Source organism: Podarcis vaucheri (genome assembly GCF_965113315.1).
Source record: "Podarcis vaucheri genome assembly, chromosome: 14".
Taxonomy (NCBI): domain Eukaryota; kingdom Metazoa; phylum Chordata; class Lepidosauria; order Squamata; family Lacertidae; genus Podarcis; species Podarcis vaucheri.
In genome coordinates this window covers 37,575,412-37,600,420 of record NC_138752.1, presented here as the reverse complement: position 1 = coordinate 37,600,420, position 25,009 = coordinate 37,575,412, and the positions used below count along the sequence as shown (strand labels likewise).

At 47.7% G+C, this 25,009-nt stretch overlaps 1 protein-coding gene across 3 annotated transcripts in view; it reads left to right on the top strand.

Moving 5' to 3' along the window:
• Positions 1 to 25,009, top strand: part of ABCA3 (ATP binding cassette subfamily A member 3) — a 272,379-nt gene that overhangs the window by 57,181 nt on the left and 190,189 nt on the right. For all 3 annotated transcript variants that reach the window (XR_014213589.1, XM_082199036.1, XM_082199037.1), the window contains exons 10-24: positions 8,799 to 8,980; positions 11,097 to 11,243; positions 11,354 to 11,483; positions 12,073 to 12,227; positions 12,794 to 12,949; positions 13,419 to 13,629; positions 15,054 to 15,204; positions 15,633 to 15,731; positions 16,540 to 16,732; positions 18,239 to 18,542; positions 19,252 to 19,525; positions 20,762 to 20,966; positions 22,095 to 22,314; positions 23,552 to 23,710; positions 24,644 to 24,816. Coding sequence is in view for 2 of the 3 variants with exons in the window: in XM_082199036.1 (XP_082055162.1) it covers positions 8,799 to 8,980; positions 11,097 to 11,243; positions 11,354 to 11,483; positions 12,073 to 12,227; positions 12,794 to 12,949; positions 13,419 to 13,629; positions 15,054 to 15,204; positions 15,633 to 15,731; positions 16,540 to 16,732; positions 18,239 to 18,542; positions 19,252 to 19,525; positions 20,762 to 20,966; positions 22,095 to 22,314; positions 23,552 to 23,710; positions 24,644 to 24,816 (2,759 nt within the window). In the remaining variant the exon portion in view is untranslated. The remainder of the gene's footprint in view (positions 1 to 8,798; positions 8,981 to 11,096; positions 11,244 to 11,353; positions 11,484 to 12,072; positions 12,228 to 12,793; positions 12,950 to 13,418; positions 13,630 to 15,053; positions 15,205 to 15,632; positions 15,732 to 16,539; positions 16,733 to 18,238; positions 18,543 to 19,251; positions 19,526 to 20,761; positions 20,967 to 22,094; positions 22,315 to 23,551; positions 23,711 to 24,643; positions 24,817 to 25,009) is intronic.

The window sequence follows — 25,009 nt, the reverse complement described above, 5'->3', positions numbered from 1 at the left end:
AGTGGACAACGGCTATGGCGGCAGGTAGGTGGATCGCTGTGAGAAGTCGCTCAACCAGGGCGGCGTGCGAGATTTGAGACCCGGCAGCGGTTAGAAAGCCTCTTTGGAGCCAAATTTGGCCAGTTGTGTGCACCAAGCCGAAACAGTATTTACTATCCGTATAAATGGTTATCCGCTTCCCCTCACCAATCTCGCAGGCACGCAGCAGCGCAATTAGCTCGGCGGCTTGGGCACTGTACTGAGAGTTAATTGGATTTGACTCTAGTACTTCGAAGTCGGAGACCACCGCGTACCCAGTCTTCCTAACCCCGTCGATTACTTTAGAGCTACCATCAGTATATAATATTAGGTCCGGGTTCTCCAGGGGAAGATGATCTAAGTCTTCCCGGGGCTTTTCGGCTTGCCTGACTATAGTGGTGCAGTCGTGATGCGGGGTGCCATCGTCGGGAAGAGGTAGTAGGGTAGCGGGGTTTAACGAGTTGACACGTTTAATGGTGACATTGGTTGGGGTCAGTAGGAGGGCTTCGTACCGGTTGAGGCGGGAGTTTGAGAAATGGTGACATCCTTTTAAGGTTAGGAGGGTTGAGACTGAATGGGGAACGTGAAGGGTGATTTCGTGGCCCAGAACCGTTTCTTGGGCTTTCTCGAGGAGGACAGCAGCGGCTGCAATGGCTCTGAGGCAACTGACAGCCCCTTTAGCAGTATTGTCAAGTTGTAGACTATAATATGCTACTGGCCTCTCTTGATCGCGGAATGGTTGGGTTAGGACACCAGAGGCTACCCCCATTTGCTCGTGGATGAACAGGTTGAAAGGGATTCGGTAGTCTGGTAATCCTAGGGCAGGAGCAGATCTGAGTTCCCGTTTTAGTCGTTCAAAGGAGGTGTAGGCTTCTTCCTCCCAGACTAAGGTGTCGGGGTGGTCCTGACGCGTCATGACAGTTAAGGGCTTCGTTATTTCACTGTAACCAGCGATCCATGCCCGACAGAAGCCGGCCATGCCAAGGAAGCCGCGGAGCTGTCGCTTTGTTCTTGGGAGGGGGATTTTAGTGACTGCCTCAATCCTGTCAGTGGCTAGACTTCTGGTCCCTACTCCCAAGATGTGTCCGAGGTACTTGACCTCTTGTTGACAATATTGGAGTTTCTTAGGAGACACTTTATGTCCCTTCTTTGCTAATTCTGATAGGAGGTATTTAGTATCTGTCTTACACGCCTCCTCACTGGTAGAACATAATAAAATATCGTCCACGTAGAGAAGCAAGGTGGAGCTGGCCGGTAGGTGGATGTCTTCTAAGTCCTGGTGTAATACGGCCGAAAAAATGGCTGGTGACTCTACATAGCCTTGGGGCAGTCTGGTCCAAGTTAATTGGCCGGGCCCCCAGGTAAATGCAAAAAGGAATTGGCTAGCCGGATCTAGGGGTATGCTGAAGAAGGCAGAGCACAGGTCCGCAGCGGAGTACCAAGTCGTCCCTGCTGGAATGGCGTTTAGGAGGGAGTTCGGGTTGCCAACTACCGGGTGTCGGGGTATCACGAATTGGTTCACTAATCTCAAGTCCTGCACAAAACGGTACCGTATAGGTGCCCCCTCCTTAGCGGGCTTCTTGACCGGGAGAACTGGGGTATTACAGGGTGAAGCGCATGAGACTAGGATCCCCTTTTCGAGGAAGTCCTCAATCATGGGTGTTAGGCCTTCTATGGCTTCTTTGGGCAGAGGGTATTGCTTGGTGCACGGGAAGGGTAGGTCGCTTCGGTAAGTGATCTTGACCGGAGTGGCGGAGAGTAAGAGTCCTACTGAGGTTGACTCCGTGCCCCATAGGGAGGGGGGCAATTCGTTTTCCAGTTCTAAAGGGAGTTCGGGAAACTGTCGGTCCGCTTTAGATTCCTGAATGATACCCTGGAACATGGGAATAGAGTTCCCTGGCATATGTAGGTAAATGCCATCCGGGGAGCATTTTATGGTGGCGTTTAGTTTGCAGAGGAGGTCTCTGCCGAGGAGGTTGACGGGGCTGCTTGTTAAAAGGAAGGTGTGTTCCGCTAGTAATGGTCCGAGGGTGACTTTGGCCGGTCGCGAGAGCGGGCAAGTGCGGGGTATCCCATCCAGTCCCATTACTTTCTTGGTCACTGTCCCTGGTTCCAGGTGACTGTCGGTTAGGGTGGAATAGGTGGCCCCTGTGTCCAGTAGACATTGGTAGGGGTGGCCGTCTATCTCGATTGTACAGACCGGGTCTTCGGGTGACAATGTAAGGACAGGGCAGATGGTTTGGGTCTGACTGGGATCCCCTTCTAATTGTCAATAAGTGTCCTGATCATCGGGAGGTGGTTGGTTTGGAGGGTGCAAGGGAGGAGCAGTAGCACTCGCCCAAGGGTGGGCGGGCTGGTCTATGGCCGGCATTTGGGTCCGGGGTCCTGGTTGTGGTCGGGATTGAGGTATCGGGTTCGGGACCGTCGGTGGGGTATAAGCCGCTGGGTTGTGGTTGCTGTAGCCTGGAGTTACGGTGGCTTGCGGGGAGAAAGGGGGGTGAGTGATCCGTACAGGGAAAGGCTTAGGCTCCTGTCCCCCGTAGGGTGTCGCATTTAGGTAGGGGCAGAATCTTTTTATGTGTCCCTCTTCCTGGCAGTAATAGCATCCTCCAGTCCCCGGTCCCCATTGCCTATAGGGATTTGGGTTTCCTCCTCCAAGGATTCCCTTTCCTCGAGGGAGTCCCCTGCCTCGATTAGGACCATAGGCAGTTTCCATGCTTAAGGCTAGTATCTGTTCGACCTCGGGCTTCGTTTCCTTCTTCTTTCTTTCATCCCGAGAGTTGTAGACAGATTTTGCGATGGACAAGATTTCACTTACGCTCTTTCCATCGTATCCAATTTGGAGATTCAGAGCTTTTCTGATATCTGGGCAAGCCTGATCCTTGAAGAACCCTTTAACGATTACTTCATGCTGTGGGTTATCGGGGTCTATTCCTCCCCATGTTTTAATGGCAGAGACCAATCTAGTGTAATAATCGGACGGGTGTTCGTTTGGTCCCTGCATGACCGACTGGACTTTGGTCCAATTAACGGTGCGTTGTCCGGCGGCCTTTACACCGTCCAAAATGGCCTTTTTAAATAGGTTTAAGCACCAAATACCGTTGGTGGTATTATGGTCCCATTCTGGTTCTACTCTGAGACATTGTGCTGTGAGTGCCTGCAATCCCTGAGGCCGTCCCCTTTGGTAGTCAGGTAGTTCTATGGCTTCCCCGGCTTTAGTTAGAATGTCCGCTTTCTCCGCCTCGTTGAAGAGGGCATTCAGAAGGACGTGGACATCGGGCCAGGTGGGATTGTGTGTGGAGAAGATTGCGCTGACCTGGCGGTGGCACTTGTCCGGGTCGTCCCTCAGTGAGGGCATCTGATTTGACCAAGTTACCAGGTCTGAGGTATAGAAGGGTTGATGCGTGTAAACCATCCGCGGGGGCCCATCAGGTTCGAGAGGGGGAATGGGCAGGGCCCTTAAGGGCATCTGGACCGCAGTAGAACTCACGGTGGAGCTTACTTGGTCAGAAGTCCCCGGAGTCTCTTTATCGCAGCCCAGGGTCCCCTTTTCGGAGCCGTGAGGTTCCGTGGGAGCGGGTTTATTCCCGACTTGGGTAGAGTCCTCAATGGTGTTATGGTGAGTAGAGGAGGGGGTTTTAGTTTTAGCTTGTCCGGGGTTTTTAACTTGTTTGGCGCCCCCCTTGTCCTTTCTCGCTTGTAGTCGTGTGACCCTTCTATTTTCAGTGTCTTGTGCCTCATTCTCCTCCCCCGTTTCCTCCCCACTACTTGAGTCGCTGTCGCTGGATGTCGGGGCTTGCGGCGGTGGTCCTTGATAGTAAAAGGGGACCAGGGTCTGTCGTACATCATCATCTTCGTAAGGGGGGGGCATTGGCAGTCGCCCGGGATTTAATATAGGCAGTTGGTAAGAGGTTGTTCCCTTTGGGGCTTGGAGCATTCTCCTTACTGCCTCAAAGGTGGCCAGGTATTCTAACTGGCGGGGTTTTTCTTCTATCAGGGCTTTCCTTAGGTGGTTCAAGCGTTCTTCATTAAACGAACCCCCCGGTGGCCACCGCAGTTCGGGTTTGGCGGAGGCAGTCCTGGCGGGCCAGGTTTCGGAGCAGAGGTCCTCTAGTTTTTCCTTAGATAACAATTTGTGGCCAGGAATCGACTTCCAACATGCGATGACGAATTGAAGAGGAGAGTCGGGATCCTTCTGGGAACGGGATGGCTTCCGGGAAGCCTTCCTCCCAGAGTGAGTCCGCTCGTGTTTGGAAGCCTGGGTACCCATAGTATATCTCACGCGTGTCTAGATAGGAAAGAGGAAAGAGGAGGGGGTCGATAAGGATTTGTGGGTCTAGGGCTATTCGACAAGGACTTGTAAAAGGAAAGATCTTTAGTCGCTTGGCAACTTCCTAGGGAGGTTTTAAAGAGCTCTAGCTATCCGGTATTCCTTACTTCCTTTTTCCTTAACCATTCACCTGGGGTCCCTTTTCCACTCTGCCGGTCCCGCCCAATTCCTCATGGGCTATTCCCTCCTGGCAACCTCCTACCTATCGTCACAACTCAGGAAAAGGGGCCCTACTGAACGCCCGCGCCGTGCGGTGCCAGATCGGGTGGTCCCTGGACAGAGTTTTGGGTCGAAAATCCCCCTTGCTTTCGGAAGCGGGCCTACAGTACACGTGGTATGTAGCCCGACCGGTGCGGCTGGGATTGGGATAGAAAGCAAGACCACTTCCTGCCCCCTAGAAAGGACGCTCGGGAAGATCGGAAAGAGAGCTCCAACCCCTTGCTTTCAACTGGGATGCCCGTTTGCGGAGAGTCGGCTATCTTTCAAGTCGGGTCTCTCCGTCTTACCCTTCGGGCTCCCAATTGGTGCGGCTGGCTGGAGGGTTTAGATAAAGAGATAGAGCTCAGAACCCCCCTTTCGGGTCGAGCAGCGGTCCACGCTCACTGACTGGACCAAGAGAAAGGCAAGAAGGTACGATAGAGAGGAGGGCAGAGAATTCAGTTGCCAGGAGACTTCCACCCCTTCCCACCAGTGCACTGGATTTTCCTATACTCACGCGTCTTCCACGTCGATCCGATCCCGGGATCGATGAATGAGCCGGCTGGATCCCTTTTGCTCCCCGGCTGAACTCCTGGGGCTCCCGATTACCGCCCGGGAGATGGCCGGAGGTCCAAAAGGGTCTTCTCGGGCAAATTGGCCCGCAGCCGGCTGAAGAATTCGGGGCCTCCGGTCAGCAACCCGGGAGAACCGCTCTGCCCCACGTTGGGCGCCAAGCTGTTACGGAAAATCTGGGTGCGTATTTACCCTGCCACCCAGCCAGTCGGACCAAGTCCGTGGATTCTAGCGGAAGAAAAGGAAGCTCAGCCGGACGCAGGAGCAAAATGCGAAGATCCAAGTTTATTGCGCAATAGGTTCAAAGCGAGATTGAACCCCGAGGATGGGGCGACATAGACTTTTAAAAGTTCCCTCCAAGTCCCATAACACAGTGCGCGAAACGTCATGAATACATTATGGGAAGGTTGGGTTTCATGGGTTACATCATGAATACGTTACACACGTCATGAATATCTCAGAGAAAGGTGGGGTTACACTAATTTACATTTGAGGGAAGGGAGGGGGAATATGCAGAGCGAGGGTCATACACAAATATACATTTCATGAGTACCGGTGGCGGTGGGACAATGGGTTACTGATATGCACCGTCTGCCACCTGGTATTGCCTGGAGGAAGGGCTGAGCAGAACGATCTGATGGGATTAAAGAGTTCCTGTGTACGTGACTTGCCGTCTCGGGGATTATGGAGTCGGGCAGCATCATGGAGTCCTGGGGAAACTGAGTCAAATGACACCAAGAGCGAGAAAATTGGAGCTGTGGTTGATTTTATATGAATTTTGAAAGGTTCTGATAACTTTCAACCTGTTCCGTAGCCTAGATCAAAAGCGGAAGCAGAATGTATCCATTCTTGTAGAAATGGATACATTGTAACAAGGGTTTGACAGTTTTACGAGGTCGGGAGTTTCGGTTCTATTGTTCTCGCCGTGGGGGGCCGTCAGCAGCTCGTCAGGAGGTTAAATGAGGCGTGCAAGAGCTCCCTGAGCTAGCTTCTGCAGGACGAATGCATGGCTGTGATTGGCCAAAGCGCGGCCATAGGAATAAGCGGAGAAGAGAAACACTCGGTCTACTCATTCTAAGTATGGAGCGCAGATAGGCATAGGAAAGGATAGGGAATATATATATATTCGAGCTTATTTCGCTCGGGAAAAGGTCTGGGAAAAGTGTGGTGCTTGTGCAACGGTGAAGGGGGTTCGAGGGTGGGTGTGCGATGGCACCCCTGAGGTCATCGCCTCGGACAGCCAAAAGAAGGGGGGGAATAGGCACCCCCCCTCAGTCCGTATCACTTTTTTTCTTTCTTCTTTAGAAAATCTTTAATAATTTTCACATAGACAAATATTCATAACATATAGTACAAAAGACGATACAAATGAATAAAAACAAAGTAAGGAAAGTTAGAAAAGCAAACATAAATACAATATATTACACTTACATAACAAATTAAAATATCTAACTTCCAATAATTCTCCTACTACTTATGTTATCTGTATTCCTTGCACAGATTCACATTATTTTATTTTGCATATAGATAGATAATCCACTATTACATTTTGAACAATTCGTGGTTATCAGTATCACTCTATTTCTGCAAGTTCGTACAGTACATTTTCAAGTATTCTTCATATATTTTCCATTCCCTAAATACCTTTTGGTTTGACATTCCTCTGAGTTTTCCAGTCAATTTTGCTAGTTGCTGAGGCCAATGCAGCTTGTTTTGCGACATTGCCAGACTGCAATGTTTGGTTGGTGATATACTGTGATGCTGAAAGGCTAATATCGGCCAGCCCTACTCCGCCATAGGCAATTATTCTGAATGCCAGTTGCTGGAAACCCCAGGAAAGGAAAGTGCTCTTGTGCTCAGGTTCCCGCAGACATCTGGTTGGCCGCTGCAAGAACAGAATGCTGGACTAGATGGGCCATTGGGCTGATCCAGCAGGCTCTTCTTATGTCTTTATGGCATGGCATGGGTTGCAGCAACCAGTGTGGTGTAGTGGTTAGAACGCTGGACCAGGACCCTGGGAAACCGGGGTTCAAATCCCCACTAAGCTATGTAGCTCACTGGGTGTCCCCTTAGAGCAGTTACCTTGATATCCTTGGAGGAAAGTTGGAATTTAATTGTATTAATGCAGATTGTACCATAAGAGAATGGCAGGGAATGTTGATTGTTTGCTGCGTTGGTCGTGATTAGCTACAAAAAGAGGGTGGTGAGATTAGTACTCTGTGAAAGAATGTATTCACCCACGGTGTGAATTGCCTAACTATCATCAGGAGACAGGCAGCCATAGGTTTGTCCTGGGCTGGGCTCTGTATCTGTTGCTATATCTCTTGCAAGCAGGAGTCAGTGTGAGACCAACTCACATGACTTACCAGCTGGTTATTGAGCAACTGGTAAATGTTTGTTCAGCTGCAATACTCTTGTTGTTCCAGCTCCGGCTGGAATTAAAAGCGGGCTGAATATTTCTTCAATTTTTCTTTCTTTCTCCTGGAAAAAAACACAAACAAACAAAAGTGCAGCATATAATAATACTAATAATTAATAATAGTAAAAATTTATTTATATCCCACCCTCCCCAGCTGAAGCCTGGCTCAGAGAGGCTAACAACAGTAAAAATAACACAGATTACATAAAATCACAATCAGTTAATTGAAATACATTCTAAAATCAATTCAAAATCAAATTAATGGCAACCATTGGGCTAAAGGTAAAGGTAAAGGTACCCCTGACCATTAGGTCCAGTCGTGACCGACTCTGGGGTTGTGGCGCTCATCTCGCTCTATGGGCCGAGGGAGCTGGCGTTTGTCCGCAGACAGCTTCCGGGTCATGTGGCCAGCATGACTAAGCCGCTTCTGGTGAACCAGAGCAGCGCACGGAAACGCTGTTTACCTTCCCACCAGAGCAGTACCTATTTATCTACTTTCACTTTGACGTGCTTTCGAACTGCTAGGTTGGCAGGAGCAGGGACCAAGCAACGGGAGCTCACCCCATCACAGGGATTCAAACCACCAACCTTCTGATCGGCAAGCCCTAGGCTCTGTGGTTTAACCCACAGCGCCACCCGCGTCCCATTGGGCTAGAGTGGGCTAAAATATTTTTTATTTATAAGCGTCTTCGGTGTACATGGTGCTCTGCAAAGAACAGGTTTGATAGGTATCTACTCCAAGAGGTTTCAAGACTGGTGTTATGCTGAGACCACATAACACCAGTCTTGAAAGACCTACATTAGCTCCCAGAACGTTTTCAAGCACAATTCAAAATGTTGGTCCTGACCTTTAAAGGCCTAAACAGCCTTGGTCCAGTATACCTGAAGGAGCATCTCCACCCCCATTGTTCTGCTCGAACACTGAGGTCCAGCGTCAAGGGCCTTCTGGCGGTTCCCTCGCTGAGAGAAGCCAAGTTACAGGGAACCAGGCAGAGGGCCTTCTCGGTAGTGGCACCCGCCCTGTGGAACACCCTCCCACCAGATGTCAAAGTGAACAACAACTACCAGACTTTTAGAAGACATCTGAAGGCAGCCCTGTTTAGGGAAGCTTTTAATGTTTGATGCATTACTGTATTTTAATATTTTGTTGGAAGCCGCCCAGAGTGTCTGGGGAAGCCCAACCAGATGGGCGGGGTATAAATAATAAATTATTATTATTATTATTATTATTATTATTATTATTATTATTCTGTTTTCCAGGCACTGGGGTGCAGTGGAGGGATCTTCTGAAACCAGTCAGCGTGGACGATAACTTCACTGTGGCTCACGTCCTAGGGATGCTACTCCTGGACTCGGTGCTGTATGGCTTGGTGGCCTGGTATGTGGAGGCCGTCTTCCCAGGAGAGTATGGCATCCCACAGCCCTGGTACTTCTTCTTGATGGTGAGTCCTGTGCTGCTCTCTCTCCCAATGACCAGCTGTTGTGTAGCCTAGCCTGTGCCAACCTGCTCCCTCCAGTTGCTTTGGACGACAACTCGCAAGTGGTAATTGAAAACGTCTGGAGCTTAGTAACGGGGAAGAGTCCAGTGCTGAGGGTATGCTGTGACGATTCTCAGGAGCACAGAAAAAGAGCAAGTTATGGAACTGAGAAATGGAACGTTTGTGGTGGGGTTTGATGCTGTGAGGACACATGCAGAAAAACTTGGTTTGTCATCCAAACCTAGACACCTGGTTTTACTATCTCTGGACTAGCCATAAGCTGCCACCAAGGTTTCTTTTATGATTTACAGCTCATGATTTGTCCAGAGAGCCAAACCATGATTCTGGGATTGAATGGCAGGCTAAACCAAACGAGCAGAGGAATCACAGGAAGAGGAGCAAAGCAACTGTGATCTCCTCTTCTAGGAAGTACATGGCCATGTTTGTGCCGGGACTTGGTTTGGTCCAGCGTGGCTTGTGAGCCAGGCCATTGTTTTAGGCCAGTGGCTTTCAACCAGTGTGCTGTGGCACCCTAGGGTGCCATGAATGATGGTTGGGGGTGCTGTGGACAACAATGGCCTCTGTCCCTCTTTCCTTCCTTCCCTCCTCTTATGCCCTCTTGCGTCTCTGCCTCCCAGAGACTTGCACAGCTGTTTGTTGCAGCAACCCTGGTTATAAGCTCCCCAGGCAAATGGTGCCTCTGGGGCTGGCTAGGGGATGCTTCCCAGGCCCCTGTGGAGCAGTGTGAGGAAGCACCTTTCTTTAGGGTGTGTGGGTAGCTCAGTGATCAGGGGTGGCAGCAGAGGACTCCCAAGGAGAGGGGAGAGGGGAGGAGGCTGAGGGAACACTCCACAAGGGAGGTTGTTCGAAAAAGGGTGAAAGGCTGCCAGCTCTGCAGGCAAGGGATGATATAACTGGGCTCCTGAGCCCCACAGGGGTGCCGCAGAAAGAATGTAGTTGGTCAAGGGAGCTATAATGGGTTGGGAGTTACTCGTGCGTAATCCTGCTCCGTTTGAGCATTAGATTGCCTGGTTAAACCCTCCGGACTGCACAGCCCATCTCAGCGTGGCTGACCTTAGTCACTCGTAGAGTCTGTCTGTGGGCATTTCTTAAAGCGTTGCCAACATAAGAGTTGTTTGACGCCCAATCTTCTCCGCCTCTCACTGCGCGGGAGTCTCCTGCGCAGGGTGGGCGTGGGCAGCGGGGTGCTTGGGCTCTCCTCTCTAACTTCCAACGAAGAGTCCTGGAGCCCCTGCACCTCCCTGTACCGTTGCTCTCCTGGATCCCTGGTGTTACACTCATTCTCTTCCCCTTCTTCCCGGCTGAGTCTCCCTCTAGCACTTGGACCTTCCCCTGCAGAATCAGAGACCCTCTCCTTTTCCCGTGCCTCTGATGGCAGTTCCCTGACAGAAGCCATGGACTCAAATAGGTTTAAAACCCCTGTTTTAGGCAAACAAACAAGGCATAGTAGCTGACCTATTTCTGTCTTCATTAGAGGACATCATAATAGCAATTAGTGGCAACAACTTGTTCTGCTACCAGGCTTCCTGATCTGACCAAGTGGACATATGTGAGCTCCATTTGGTATCTATGAATAGCTAAAATGAATATTGACTCTTCATGAATCCCTGATGCTCATTCTTACTCTTGCATCATGCAGGCTGGGGCTGATGGGAGCAGTAGTCCAAAGCATTTGGAGGACACCAGATTGGGAATGGCTGGCGCTGGGGGTAGAAGTTCACCCTGTTTCATTGGAACCAAACAAAATAGACAGAGGACCTCAGCTGGCATAAATAAGTAGCAGAGTATGAGAGAGTGAGAGATTTGTTTACCACCCTTCATCCGAAGATTATAGGGTGGTCTACAACATAAAAGTACAAAATGAGAACACAAAATACATATTAAAACAAAAGCAAGTCAATAGTTTATTGCAATTTATTCTTTTGAGCATCTGGTATGTGGCCCCTGGAAGGGTGAATGTGGCCCTCAGACTGAAAAAGCTGCCTCACATATCAATGAAATAATTGGCAAACTCCAATTGTTCGCAACAATAAGAGCCTCCCTGTTTGTCTCTCCTTAGCCTTCGTATTGGTGTGGGATTCATCAGACAGTGCTGGGAAAGGAGAAAGAAGAGGAGGAGGACCCAGAGAAGGCCCTGAAAAGCCAGTACATAGAAGAGGAGCCATCGGACCTTGTTTCAGGGATCAAAATTAAGCACCTGTCCAAGGTGGGTTCTTCTGGGATGCTGCACTCTGAAAGCTGAGTTGTGCAACAGCAGCTTATGGAAAGAGCATCTGAATGCCTGTTTATGTATACTTCTCACTTGGCTGTCCTCAGGTGTTCAAGGTGGGGAACAAAACCAAGGAAGCCGTAAGGGACCTGACCCTGAACATGTATGAGGGGCAAATCACAGTGCTTCTGGGGCACAATGGTGCTGGGAAGACGACGACTTTGTCCATGCTCACAGGTGAGGTTGGGCTGTTGGGACTAGGCTGGAAGGGCAGTGGTAGACTATCTGCTTTGCATGCAGAAGGTCCCAGGTTCAATCCCTAGCATCTCCAGGTAGGACTGGGATAGATTACCTGCCTGAAACTGTAGACAGCAGCTGCCAGTCAGTAGATAATACTGAACTGGAGGGACCAAAAGGTCTGACTCGGCATAAGACAGCTTCCTAGGCTCCTAGGATCATCATCATCACCATGCTGAGCCTGAATAATGAGTCAAGGCTGTATTTACAAAAATGCATCTATTAGGAGCAAGTGTGCATAAAAAGGAACATATTAATGAAGATACAGAAATGCGCTATATTTGCTTACAAAATGTGGGAATTCACACCCCCCCACCTGGTAATAGGTTACAGTAATTAACGGGGTTTGAAATGGTTGAGATTCAGTTTATGTACCACACAGGCAGCAAACTGGGATTGGATACACCCAAGAGAGAGTTGTGGACAGTCTTGGCAGGGATACTATAAAATACCTTTTAAGCCTTCTCGGATTTTAGGGGATCCATCTAATCTAACGGCCGCTAATTTGAAAGCTGTTCCTTTTCCCCAGGACTGTATCCTCCAACAAGTGGCCAAGCATACATCAATGGCTATGAGATCTCCCAGGACATGAATCTGATCCGAAAAAGTCTTGGCCTCTGCCCTCAGCACGACGTCCTCTTTGACCAAATGACAGTGGAAGAGCACCTGTACTTCTACGCTGGGGTAATCTCGGATAAATATTGCGAGGCTTCTTTTTATCCTTTGTTACATAGCATGGTGTAACTCTTCAGGAGATAACGTACATTAAATGAATGGTGTATATTCTCACTTAGAACACCGGCAATCACGATCTTCTGTAAAAGCAAAGGCCGTACAAACACCAAACTTCCCTCTCAGGCTGGAGGGAGATGCAGATGATGGATTCACATTTCTTGGGCTTGTGAATGCACACATGAGCTTTTCCTATGTGCAGCATTGATGCACTTTCAGGCTGATGCCACAATGTGGGACAAAGTGCAATAGGATTCTGGGGTCAGCAGTTGTCAACTACAGGGACTAGAAACCTGTTCATTTTTTTAAAACCTTTTTGTCTAACTGGGGATTAGGAATCTCCGGTCCTCCAGATGCTGTTTCACTCCAACTCCCATCAGGCCCAGCCAGCATGACCAATACGTAGGGATGGGTCACACACTCCCCAACCCTGATTTAAATGAAAGCAGCAGCAGCATCAAAAAAAATTTTTTTGTCAACTCATGTGCTAACTCTTTTTCCATTCTATTTCCTCTCAGTTGAAAGGTTTTCCTGCAGAGAAATGTCTAGAGGAGATTAGCCGCATCCTGCACATCCTCAGCCTACAGGAGAAACGCTTCTCTCTGTCTAAAGCATTGTCTGGGGGGATGAAACGGAAGCTCTCCATTGGCATCGCACTCATTGGAGACTCCAAAGTGAGTCTTGAGAGTCCTCCGTTTTCTTTCTTTGTTATTCTTTCTGCCACCCCATTTGCTTCCATTTCCCCCTGCCACTGCATGAAATTAGGCCTCAGGCTGCCCCCCACTTCTCTAACAATTGCGCCACACTGTCTCTCTTCTGTATTCTGGGCACTGTATTTTTCGCTCTATAAGACGCACCCGACCATAAGACGCACCTAGTTTTTAGAGGAGGAAAACAAGGGAAAAAAAATATTCTGAATCAAAAGCCAGAACAGCAAGAGGGATTGCTACACAGCTCTCCCTCTTCTGGCTTCAGCGATAGCTGCGCAGCCTGCATTTGCGCCATAAGACGCACACACATTTCCCCTTACTTTTTAGGAGGGAGGTGCATCTTATAGAGCAAAAAATACGGTATGTGCCCTTCCTATCTTACGCCAGCTGTGTTTCACCTTGCACTGAGGCCTCTTCTCTCTGCACTGTCTAGGTGGTGATGCTAGACGAGCCAACCTCAGGCATGGATCCGGTTTCCCGCCGGGCCACCTGGGAGCTTTTGCAGGAGCAGCGGAGCACCCGCACCATCCTGCTCACCACACACTTCATGGACGAAGCAGATCTGCTGGGCGACCGCATTGCGATTATGGCGAAGGGGGAGCTCCAGTGCTGTGGGTCTTCGCTCTTTCTCAAGCATAAATACGGTAAGGAGAATCCCCCTTGTGCCAGCACCTGACTTGAAGAAGACCACAAAGAAATAAGGACCTTGCAGTGGGTGGCATTCCCCTTTGGTAGCATTCACAGGATTATTTCATTCTGTATGAGACTTGGAAGGGGAAGAGCCTAGTGACCTGTATGGGAGAGGGGCTTTAAATGTGAGTGCCTTCACCAATGGTGTGTATATATTCTGCATTTCAAAAAAACCCAAAAACCTGTCAGGCACCTGGCAATTTCAACATAGCAATTGTTATTGCAGGGCAACCTGCTGGTATGTAGTTTGAACACCCCTGATTGCTTCTTAACTGGATGGAGTTCAGTGGTAGATCATCTGCTTTATTTGCAGAGGGTCCCATGTTCTAGCATGAGACTCTTAATCTCAGGGTTGTGGGTTCAAGCCTCAGGTTGATCAAAAGATTCCTGCATTGCAGGGGGTTGAACTAGATGACCCGTGTGGTCCCTTCCAGCTTTGTATTTCTATGATCTAATCCCCAGCATCTTCAAGCAGGCAAAGATCCTTGGTCTCAGACACTGTATTGCTGCTGCGAGGCAGTACTATTAGGCAATGCTATGCTAGATGGACCAGCAGTCTGGTGGATTCAGACATGGGAAATATTTCGTTCCATTTTCCTGATTATAACGCTAGCACTTCTGTCTTGTTTAGGGAAGGTTGTTTTTTTTATAAAAAAAAATGACCGATGTTTTAATGCATTTTTAATCTCCTGTTGGAAGCCGCCCAGAGTGGCTGGGAAAACCCAGCCAGATGGGTGGGGTATAAGTAATAAATTGTTGTTGTTGTTGTTGTTATTTCCAATGTCACTTTCACACTGCAGTGCCTGTTGTGGAATTGTGGCTTTTTTACTGATATACTGACGTGTCACACTAAATTAAATTCACGCCAAATGGATGTGCAGTGACACAGGAACCAACATAATTGGACAATAGTGCTCCTCCCCAACCCTTTCCTCATATACCTGCTTTTGTTTCCCCATAATTCCCCCCATGAAAAGGGCAGGAAAGAATTGTATGTCAATACCCTTTTTATTTTTATTTTTAGTTTTTTATTAGTTTTCTTGATGAACAAACAGACAATAAAAAATAGTATGCCAATATCCTTCCCCAAATTTCACCATTTTAGTGATTTTATGGGTTAAGGGGCACAGACAGTTTTTTAATGGAATCAAACAGCAAAGAAATCACTGCATTCCATTAGTTTTCCAGAAGTGGTTTTTACATCACATTAAAGCTCCAACATAATGCGGAAATTAACAGTTAGGTAAAATGTCAGGGAAGTGGAACAAAATAAATGCAACCTCATTATGAGGCAGCTTCCTATGTGCACACAAAAATCTCTTCTCTTCTCCTGCACTTCTTCCCCCCACCTTCAAAATCTCCATCTGCTGCCTTTCAGGTGCAGGATACCACATGGTGATGGTGAAGGAGCCGTGCTGCAACCTCGGGGAAATCTCCCGTCTCATCTATCACTATGTGCCCAACGCCACCCTGGAGAGCAACGCTGGGGCGGAGCTGTCCTTCATCCTTCCCAAAGAGAGTACACACAGGTAGTGTCACCCTCCGCAAGAACTGAAGATGGCTTGCCAGGTCATCATTGGTGTGGGAGCTTTGCCTGTTGTGAAACTGCAGTGCCGGGGCTCTCTCTAGCATTTGCAAATTTGGGGCGTGTGTCTAGGCCAGTGAGAGCTCACCTTCTCTAGGTGAAGACTTCGCCCTCCAAGGATCACATGCCAAGAGTGGGTGTGGCCAAACTGTGAAATTGGGCTGGCAAGAACTGCCATGCAGATTGCTTTCCCAGCAGCTGGTAAACTCTTGTGTGCATTGAAAGTGCATGGAAATCACATTCCCCCACAAGAACCCCAGGTTACAGGCCTTTGCCAAAGTGGTAGGAAGCACTTCCTCTGTGTAATATAGGGAATGTTAAGAATACGCTTTGAATGCTGAAGTTCTTTCCTGTTTCCTGCTGCTTTTCCAGGTTTGAGGCTCTGTTCACGGAGCTGGAGTTACGCCGGGAAGAGCTGGGCATTGCCAGTTACGGAGCCTCAGTCACCACTATGGAGGAAGTTTTTCTCAGGTAGGGCATTGGGGAAACTAGGAAGGAAGGTAAATGTGCTCTTTCAGCAGGAGTAAGTGTGAGTTAAAACATGTTGGATTTAATTTCTTTCTGAAATAAGATTCGGATGTATATTGAGGAGGAGGGAATCTGAGATTAACAGTGCTGTTCTATTAACAGTGCAGTTTGGAAGAAATCCCCATTGAGTTCATTGGGACTCAAGTAAACAAGATGCTGAAATGATTTGGCAAAACAAAATTTGGCAGTGGTGGGAATAATTTCACAAAAAAAATTTCCTCAAATTATGGGTCAATACCATGAACTTCTGGTCAAATCCCTGTTTCTCTGCAGTCTGAACAACCTGCCCTCCCTTCTCCCTCTGCATCAGATGAACAACCCACATGCACTGCCACCTTTTGGTGCAATTTGGGGGGGAAAGCACAGAGAAGGAGGGACAGTGGCTTCATGATTGGCATCACAGCTGATCGATCAGGATCATGCACAGCCATGCTTTGAAAAGAGGGAGGGTTGTTCTATGATTGAAGCAAGGGGCAACCAATCAGACCTGCCCAATGCATACTCTGCTCACACTGTGAAAGCCCATTTCTGCTTCAACCAGAAATGGGTCCAGAACATTGTGCATGACTCAGAAATGTGGCAAGTGAGCTTCCAGAAGAGGCTCATTTCTAAAACTTGTATACAGGTATGACGCTGAGGTTGTTGGGAAGCTAACCTCTGGGGTGACTTAATTTTAAAAACAAAACAAAACCACAAACCCCACCTAATGCCAATGGCATTCGCTTACATGGATTCACTCTTTTCCTTTAAGAGTTGGCAAGCTGGTTGATTCCAGCATGGACATCCAAGCCATCCAGCTGCCGGCTTTGCAGTACCAGCATGAACGGCGATCCAACGACTGGGCCATGGACGACTCCAGCAGCCTGAGTGGGATGACTGACATGACGGATGACAGCGGGGCTCTGATCACGGAAGATTGCTCCAACATCAAGCTGAACACGGGGGTGAGCTCTGGTTGGTTGCTCTGGTGCCATGGGGACCCACCAGCCCTTGTGAACATAGCAATTGATTAATCGTGGGTGTTGACAAAAATGGAACTCACCATACTTTGTGGCTCTAATGAGTAGTACCCCGAATGTGGCCATGCCTTAGTTCTGAGGAGTTTTATTTCCAGCCCCTTTCCTAATCATTCCTAAAGTTGAATCCAGCCTCTACCATTAGCCAGAGCACCAAGGACACTGGAGTCTTCAGCCTCCTGGGAAGATGATCATCGTTTCTAGGATAACTGCCTGATTTTATATTTGACTAAAATTCTCACCCATGGTTCTTCACATGCTCAAACTGCTTTTGCAAATAGAGTAGTACCTCCGGTTACGTAACCCTCTGGTTATGTAAACTTCAGGATGAGAAAGCGGCAAACCCGGAAGTATTTGACTGGGTTTCACCGCATGCGCAGAAGCGGTCCTCAGGTTGCAGAAACCTCGGGATCTGACCGAACCTCCGGAACGGATCCTGTCCGTAACTGGAGGTACCACTGTATATGACCTAAATGAATGTTCATTATTGCTACATACGTATACAAAGCCAGACAAATTCAGCATGGATGATTTTGTCAAGCACTCATCATGATACTGCTTATTGACGGCTGGTGTGAAATTTCTTGGAAGCATTAGGCGCAGCTGTGTACTTAAACATATCCAATAATGACAATAAAGATATTATTATTATTATTATTATTATTATTATTATTATTATTGGCTTTGTAGTTTTAAAAACACATCACTAATTTTTTTAAAAAAAAATTAAATGAAAAGGGGGAATGCTTCAATTTTTATTGATAATTGTTAATTCATATTTTATGTAAACTGCTCAAAGGCTTTTACGTTGAAGCAGTATACAATGGTGCCCCGCAAGACGAATACCTCGCAAGATGGAAAATTCGCTAGACGAAAGAGTTTTCCGTTTTGGAGGTGCTTCGCAAAACAAATTTCCTATGGGCTTGCTTCGCAAGACGACAATGTCTTGCGAGTTCCTGCTGGTTTTTTTCCCTTTCCCCCCCTTTTTCTAAGCCACTAAGTCGCTTATCAACTGATCCGATCAGCAGATAAGCCACTAAAAGCCGCTAATAGCGCTAATCCGCTAATCCTTCAATGGGCTTGCTTCGCAAGATGAAAAAACCGCTAGACGAAGAGAATCCCAGAACGGATTCTTTTTGTCTTGCGAGGCACCACTGTACAAACAAAATACAGGTGGTGTCCAATGGATGTGTGATTGCTGATGTGCAGGTCCTTTGGACCCAGAAGAAGGCAGAACAAGGACAGAGCGGGATGTGCTTATATACGCTCCACCGACACATGCGGGGGCTTGGAATGGAACCCCCACAGGGAATGGTCACCGCCTTCATATAAATAATAACAGCAACAACAATGCCCTGTTAATATCAAAGTTTATCTAATCTTCCAAGGGGACCCACCTTATCAGTATCCTTAGCCTGCTCTTTGTCTTCATAGTTCTACCTCTGCTGTCAGCAGTTCTATGCCATGTTTATGAAGAGGGCTGTCTACAGTTGGCGCAACTGGAAGATGGTGGCAGCGCAGTTCCTGGTGCCTCTGATCTTCACTGCCTTTGCCCTGATTGTGGCCAAGACCTTTCCAGGCCCACGAGACTCTTCCTTGCTCAAGATGACCTTAAATCCGTATGGACAGACTACAGTGCCCTTTTCTGTCTCCCAAGAATCCACCCTGGCCCAGAGACTAGGAGAGCAGTATAAGGATATTGTGGACTCTCAGCACCAAGGGCCACTGGAGGTAGTGGGTGAGTAGCTGAACCAGGACAGAGAACAGATATTTAGTCTGTTTTTAAGCCCTTTCAGCAAGCAAGAGAGAGGAGAACAAATAGGAGCTGCTGCCGCTATGGCTCAGCAGCTGGGATATGGCAAAATGCTCATGGGCATTGGAAGCACCTGAGGGAGAAGGCCCAGTCACAGAATGTGCAATATCAAAGTAGGTGCTGGAAGGGAGGGAGACAACGATAGTGACTGGTGTGTGCCTGCCTTGGTGCATTTGGCAGATAGGGAGACTGGGGAGCAAGGGATTAGGGTGGAAGGTTGTGGGGAAGAAGTCTCACATGGAGTGTGGAGTAAGGGAGCAAAAAGAGGAGGAAGATAGACTTCCATGTAAAGTTAAACACCCAACCAACTTTGGGGCTGCTGGAGTCTTAAAAACAAGATGCTGTCAGCAAACACCAAGCTCATGTACATTATTTATAGATATTCTGCTTTACTTGAGGCTTCAGATCATGCCAAAATTTGGCCTAGTTTCCAGCTTCTGGCACCTGTCGGTTTCCTGGAAATCCCCGTTTCTGTTCAAACAGCAAGTTTCTAGGCCTCAGGGTTGCAGAGAAAACCTTCCTCCACTAAACACCTGTAGCAATATCTCCTAACGGTTCATCTCAAATAGCGTGTGATCGGCCAACGGAAGGACCACTTAGGAGGCCTGCTGCATTGACAAAAGTGTTGTTGCAGGTGATCTGCAGGAATACCTGATTTCTCGAGCCGCTGAAGAAGGGGGAGCCTTCAACGAGCGCTACATTGCGGCAGCGTCCTTCGAAGAAACCGGGGATCTTGTGAAGGTGACAGCTCTCTTCAACAACCAGGCATTCCACTCATCTGCCGCAGCCCTTCTCCTGGTTGACAACGCCCTGCTGAAGCTGCTGGTTGACCCCAATGCTTCCATCTCCGTGGCTAACTACCCACAGCCGCGCAACACAACAGAGACCGCGAAGGACCAGCTCATGGAGTAAGTTGATTCTTCCTCTCTTTTGAACAACGATAAATTCACTCTTTATTTAATTCCTTTATATATAGTGTTGCCTTTCCTCCAAAGAACTGAAAGTGGCGTGCATAGTCCTCTCGCCTCTCTTTTTAGCCTTACAACAACCCTCTGAGGCTGCCACTTGGAGAGCAGATCTCCTGCGACTCTATTCCATTTCCCTCCCAGCAGTCAGCCAGCATTCCATGCCCACGGAGCATACTCAGTGTTTTTGGAGAGTTCCCGTTCCCCCTTCTCCTTGAATTTTCCCTGTACAAACCTCAGAATTCCCTTGAGTCTGTCACTACCACTCTCTCTTACACATGGCGTTTGCAGTTCTGTTGGCTTTGCAAGGCCTGGCACCTGAAGAGCTGACTTTCCTGATATTAGTACAGTGGTACCTCGGGTTACATACGCTTCAGGGTACAGACTCCGCTAACCCAGAAATAGTGCTTCAGGTTAGGAATTTTGCTTCAGGATGAGAACAGAAATCGTGCAGCGGCGGCGCAGCGGCAGCAGGAGGCCCCATTAGCTAAAGTGGTGCTTCAGGTTAAGAACAGTTTCAGGTTAAGAACAGACCTCTGGAACGAATTAAGTACTTAACCTGCGGTACCACTGTATAAACGGTGATGGATCACTGTTTTTTTAAAAAATTATTACTTTGTCTTGTATTAATTGTGTTTTGTTTTTAAATTGTTTTGTGAACTTCTTTGGGTGCCTTTAGGCTGAAATAGCAGCATAGAAATGTTCTTCCAGAGGGTCCTTTTAAGGATGGGAAGGGAGATTTCCCCCACCCCCAATAGGGCTTATTCCAGTCTTCCCCTGCTTGGTGCCCTCTGGATGACTCCCAAATCCTATCACCCCTGCTGGTTGGAGTTGGAGTCCTGATGACGTCCAAAGGGCAGCTGGTTGGTGAAATCTGGCTTTATCCCTTTCTCATCCCTGCTGCTCCCTGCACACCTGCCTTTCCCCCTTGGATTGGGAAGACATGGAGAAAGTGCAAGTGTCACCCCTTCATGAGCTATACTTGGTCCAGGGTCTGCCAGTTGCTCACCTTGTTGCGCTGGAGTTCCTAGGATATACTTGTTCTACATTATAAAACCCCTGATTGGATCTTTTCTTGCTCTTGCTATTGCCTGCCTTAAGCCTTTTGGGTCGGTGGGCTGCTCCTCCAAATAAACATCCCTGGTCCTGCTCACCTTGCTGTCTTTAATGTCCCATCAGAGGCCAGACAGGTTTCGCCATTGCAATCAACTTGCTCTATGGAATGGCCTCGTTGTCCAGCACCTTCGCTCTCCTGCTTGTCAGCGAGAGGGCCATCAAGGCCAAGCACGTCCAGTTTGTCAGCGGGGTCTATGTCGTCAATTTCTGGCTCTCGGCCCTCCTGTGGGACCTCATCAACTACCTCACACCCTGTGTGCTCATGCTGGTAAGTCAGCTCAGCTGCAGTCCCCAGGAGGTTCTTTGCCGGTGGTTTGGCAAAAATGCACCAGGAGATGTATGCTGAAAGAATCCAACAGAGGGGTGGGGGCAGGACATGCTACTCAGGCACATAAGCAAACTGGCTCAGTGGTAGATATCCACTTTGCATGCAGAAGGTCCCAGGTTTGATCCCCAGAATCTTCATGTAGGGCTGGGGGAGACTCCCTATCTGGAATCCTGGACAGCCACTGGCATTCGCGTAGGCCAGGGTTTCCCAAACTTGCTTCTTCAGCTACTTTTGGACTACAGCTCCCATCATCCCTAGCTAGCAGGACCAGTCCAAAAACATCTGGAGACTCAAGTTTGGAAAACCCTGGTGTAGGCAATACTGAACTTGATGGACCCAATGGCCTGACTTCCCATGCTCCTGTTTTCTAGATTTGTGTGGGGAAGAGCATTATAATCAGTGCAAACCAGCAAAACATAAATTCAAACACTCTGATTTGTTTATGTTTATTAGATTAAGTAAATCTATGACTGAACCAATCATTAAAAATTGAATCAAAAGCTCATTTACTTAGCAATTGGATAGAATACTGCCTGGATGTATTCCCCCCGCAATAAGAATCCTAGAGATCATCCCCCCCCCCACGATGAAAGCTGAACATTCAAGCAAAGGAATGCTGACTGTTCCTAAGAGGTATAAGTTCATATGCCTCCTCCTCCTGCTGCTCTTATAGCCATGGTGCTCATATCAGTCCCAAACTGGGCCAGTGACAGATATTTTGCATGCAGAAAATCCTAAGCTCAGTTTCAGGCATCTGCAGTTCCAGGGTTGGGCTGGATGACCTTCAGGATCCCTTCGAACTGTCTGGTGGCATGATCTTCAGTTAAAAGAATCAGGAATGGGAAAGCCCTATACCTGACAGCGATGAATGGATCAAACTCTTTTCTAATTCATCTCAGTCTTGTATGTGCCCATTCTTCTGCAATTAACCCCCCCCCACAAAAAACCACATAAGCAAAATAATGTTTAAATAGTATGAATTTCTCCCCCTAAAATATGTATTTTCGTGTGCATTTTCTGCTGAAATACTCCCCTCCCCCTGTTTCATTGGTTGATCCCTCTCTCCAGGTGATATTCCAAGCCTTCGATGTGAAAGCCTTCACCCAGGACAACCACCTTGTTGATGTGATGCAGATCTTCCTCCTTTACGGCTGGGCCACTATCCCCCTCATGTATCTGCTCAGCTTCTTCTTCTCTGTGGCTTCTACAGCCTACACACGCCTCACCATCTTCAACATCTTCTCAGGGACAGCCACCTTCCTGGCAGTCACTATCATGAGCATTCAAGGTAAGGGATCAGGGACCCCCATCCCTGTTGCTGATCACATTTCCTAGTCTCAACAATATCCTTGTGCACACAAAGAGTGGTTTCAGTCAGTGCTGTTTCCAGGGCATGGCACTCTAACCTGGAAGAGGCAGGAAAACTCCAGGCATCCTTTCTATGACAATTTGTGCTAATAATGCTATTGGGCTAGTCATATGTGAGCCTTCCCCCCCCCCAAATGCTGTTTGTGCCTGAGAAAGTTTTGGGGCGGTCATACTGCTTCATTCCCAATCAGCGCAAAATTACTCAATATGTTGCTGAACTCCTGTAACTTTTCGCACCACAAAGGATCTGGGGTTTAGGGCGAGGGTGTGTGTCCCGCTTTCATTGTACTATTGCCCTTCTGGATGGCAATAAATGAGATAGGTTTGTCGCAACTAAAAAAGCAGAACAAACCCACCCTTAAGACACTTTTATTGTGTCAGGACCATGCTGCAGAATACATTTGCAATATAAACACTAGTCTGGAGGAGCTATATCTAAGGCTATATCTGATATTTGATACTCTCTACAAGGGGGAAATTTGCAATGCTGTTAGCATGGTGGACCTTTTTCTGATCTTGTGGGGCCCTGGCAAATTTCCAGCTTTGACACCATCCAGAATACATTTTAACATTCATTGTTTGTTTGTTTAAAATATTTATAATTATGTCCCTTCCTAATGGCTAATGCAAGTATATAAGCCAACCCCATTAAAGCAAAACACCTACAAATACTAAAGTTTTATCACAACTAAGATTGGAGATGTCACAACCGGGGCTGCCTGGTTATCACTGACCCATGGCAGGGCCTTTTTGCTGGTGGTTCCGCAGTTGTGGAATGCCCTCCCTAGTGATGTGTCCCTATCATTAACTTTCAAGATGAATTTGAACACCTTGCTTGTTTTCAAACCCACCAATTTGGTGGCTGCAAAATACTGCTCCTGGTAACCCTCAGATCATTGGATGGAAGAATGTGTTTAACTACTTTTAAAAAAGTTTTTAATTGTCATTGTTTTCTGAATCACTGTGCTCTGTTTCTTAAAGTACGCAGCCCAGCTCCCAAAACTGGGCAGGAGAAAAAAGAGCCTGATGTAAAAAGGAGGAGAAAAAGAATTATTAGACACAAGCATAACCACCCTCTATGTATGAACAGGGCAGACTCATTAATATACCTGACTATCAAAGGCCACTTCCCTGACCTTCCCATGTTTGTCTTACAGAACTTGGAATGGTGGATCTCTCAAGGATGTTGGATAAAGTCTTCTTAATCCTGCCCAATTACTGCTTGGGACAAAGCATCAGCAAATTCTACCAGAACTATGAGTTCATTCAGTTCTGCACCTCCTCAATTGAGTCTCTCCTTGTCTGCAAAGTGTTTAGTGAGTATCCAGAATTCATCTTTTCGTCTCTGGCTTCTGCAGCAAGTCAAAACATCTTCTTCTTCTTCTTCTTCTTCTTATTATTATTATTATTATTATTACTACTACTATTACTATTTATTAAATTTGTATAGCGCCCTATAATTGTAGATCTCAAGGTGGTTCACAACATAGATTGCAATACAGTGGTACCTCAGGTTAAGTACTTAATTCGTTCCGGAGGTCTGTACTTAACCTGAGACTGTTCTTAACCTGAAGCACCACTTTAGCTAATGGGGCCTCCTGCTGCCGCTGCGCTGCTGGAGCACTATTTCTGTTCTCATCCTAAAGCAAAGTTCTTAACCTGAGGTAATATTTCTGGGTTAGCGGAGTCTGTAACCTGAAGCGTATGTAACACGAGGTACCACTGTATTAAAGAACTCAAAATACATAATAAAAACAAAGATAACCCAATAATCCCCCCTTCTGCAGCACATTTAAAAGGGCATTAGATGTCAGTCATTACACACACACCCCACCCCAGGACTGCCACTGAAAACAACAGCCTTGCATCAAGCTCACTGCTTCCCTTCCCTTGTGCATATTCAGTGTTACCCATGTCCTGATGTTCAGGCAAGGGATTTCAATAGTGCAAGCAGTTTCTGAGCTCCGGGCACAGTACTACACTTAAGATTTCAGATTAAAACTGCAGAATGGAAGGGGAGAAAGGTAAAGGAAAGGAGGACCTTTTTCTGCCTCCCCACTTCTCCCCTACTCTCTGAAGACTGGAGAAGAGACCCTCATAAGAATATTAGGGGGTGGGCAGGGGAAGGACTAGACCATGTGAAAATTGTCGCTCTGTGGGGGGATTTGGTGAGTTTAAAGTATTTGTTTGGGATTGGACAGTGCCCTTCAGTATTTTCTCTCTCTCTCCCCTCTCTCCTACCATTCCAGATATTACTTTCCAAACCAATTACTTTGCATGGGAGAGCCCTGGGATTGGCAAATACTTGACTGCCATGGCTGTACAGGGGCTTGTGTTCCTCATCCTCCTCTTCCTCATTGAGACCAACATCCTTTGGAGACTGAAGAACCTTGTCTGCAACGTGCATCGGAGGCGGAAGTGGGTAAGGATTTCCTGGAAGGAAGAAGCGTTCCTGGGTTGACAGAACTGTAAGCCAAGCTTCCCAGTGGGCTGTGTATACAGTGTAAGATATTCATCAAGTTACAAAGTCACAAGGAAGGACCGGCTGGAAAACAAACCAAGCTTCGGAGAAACAATTTTGGGTGGTTAAGTTGTAGTTGAGTAAACAAACCATG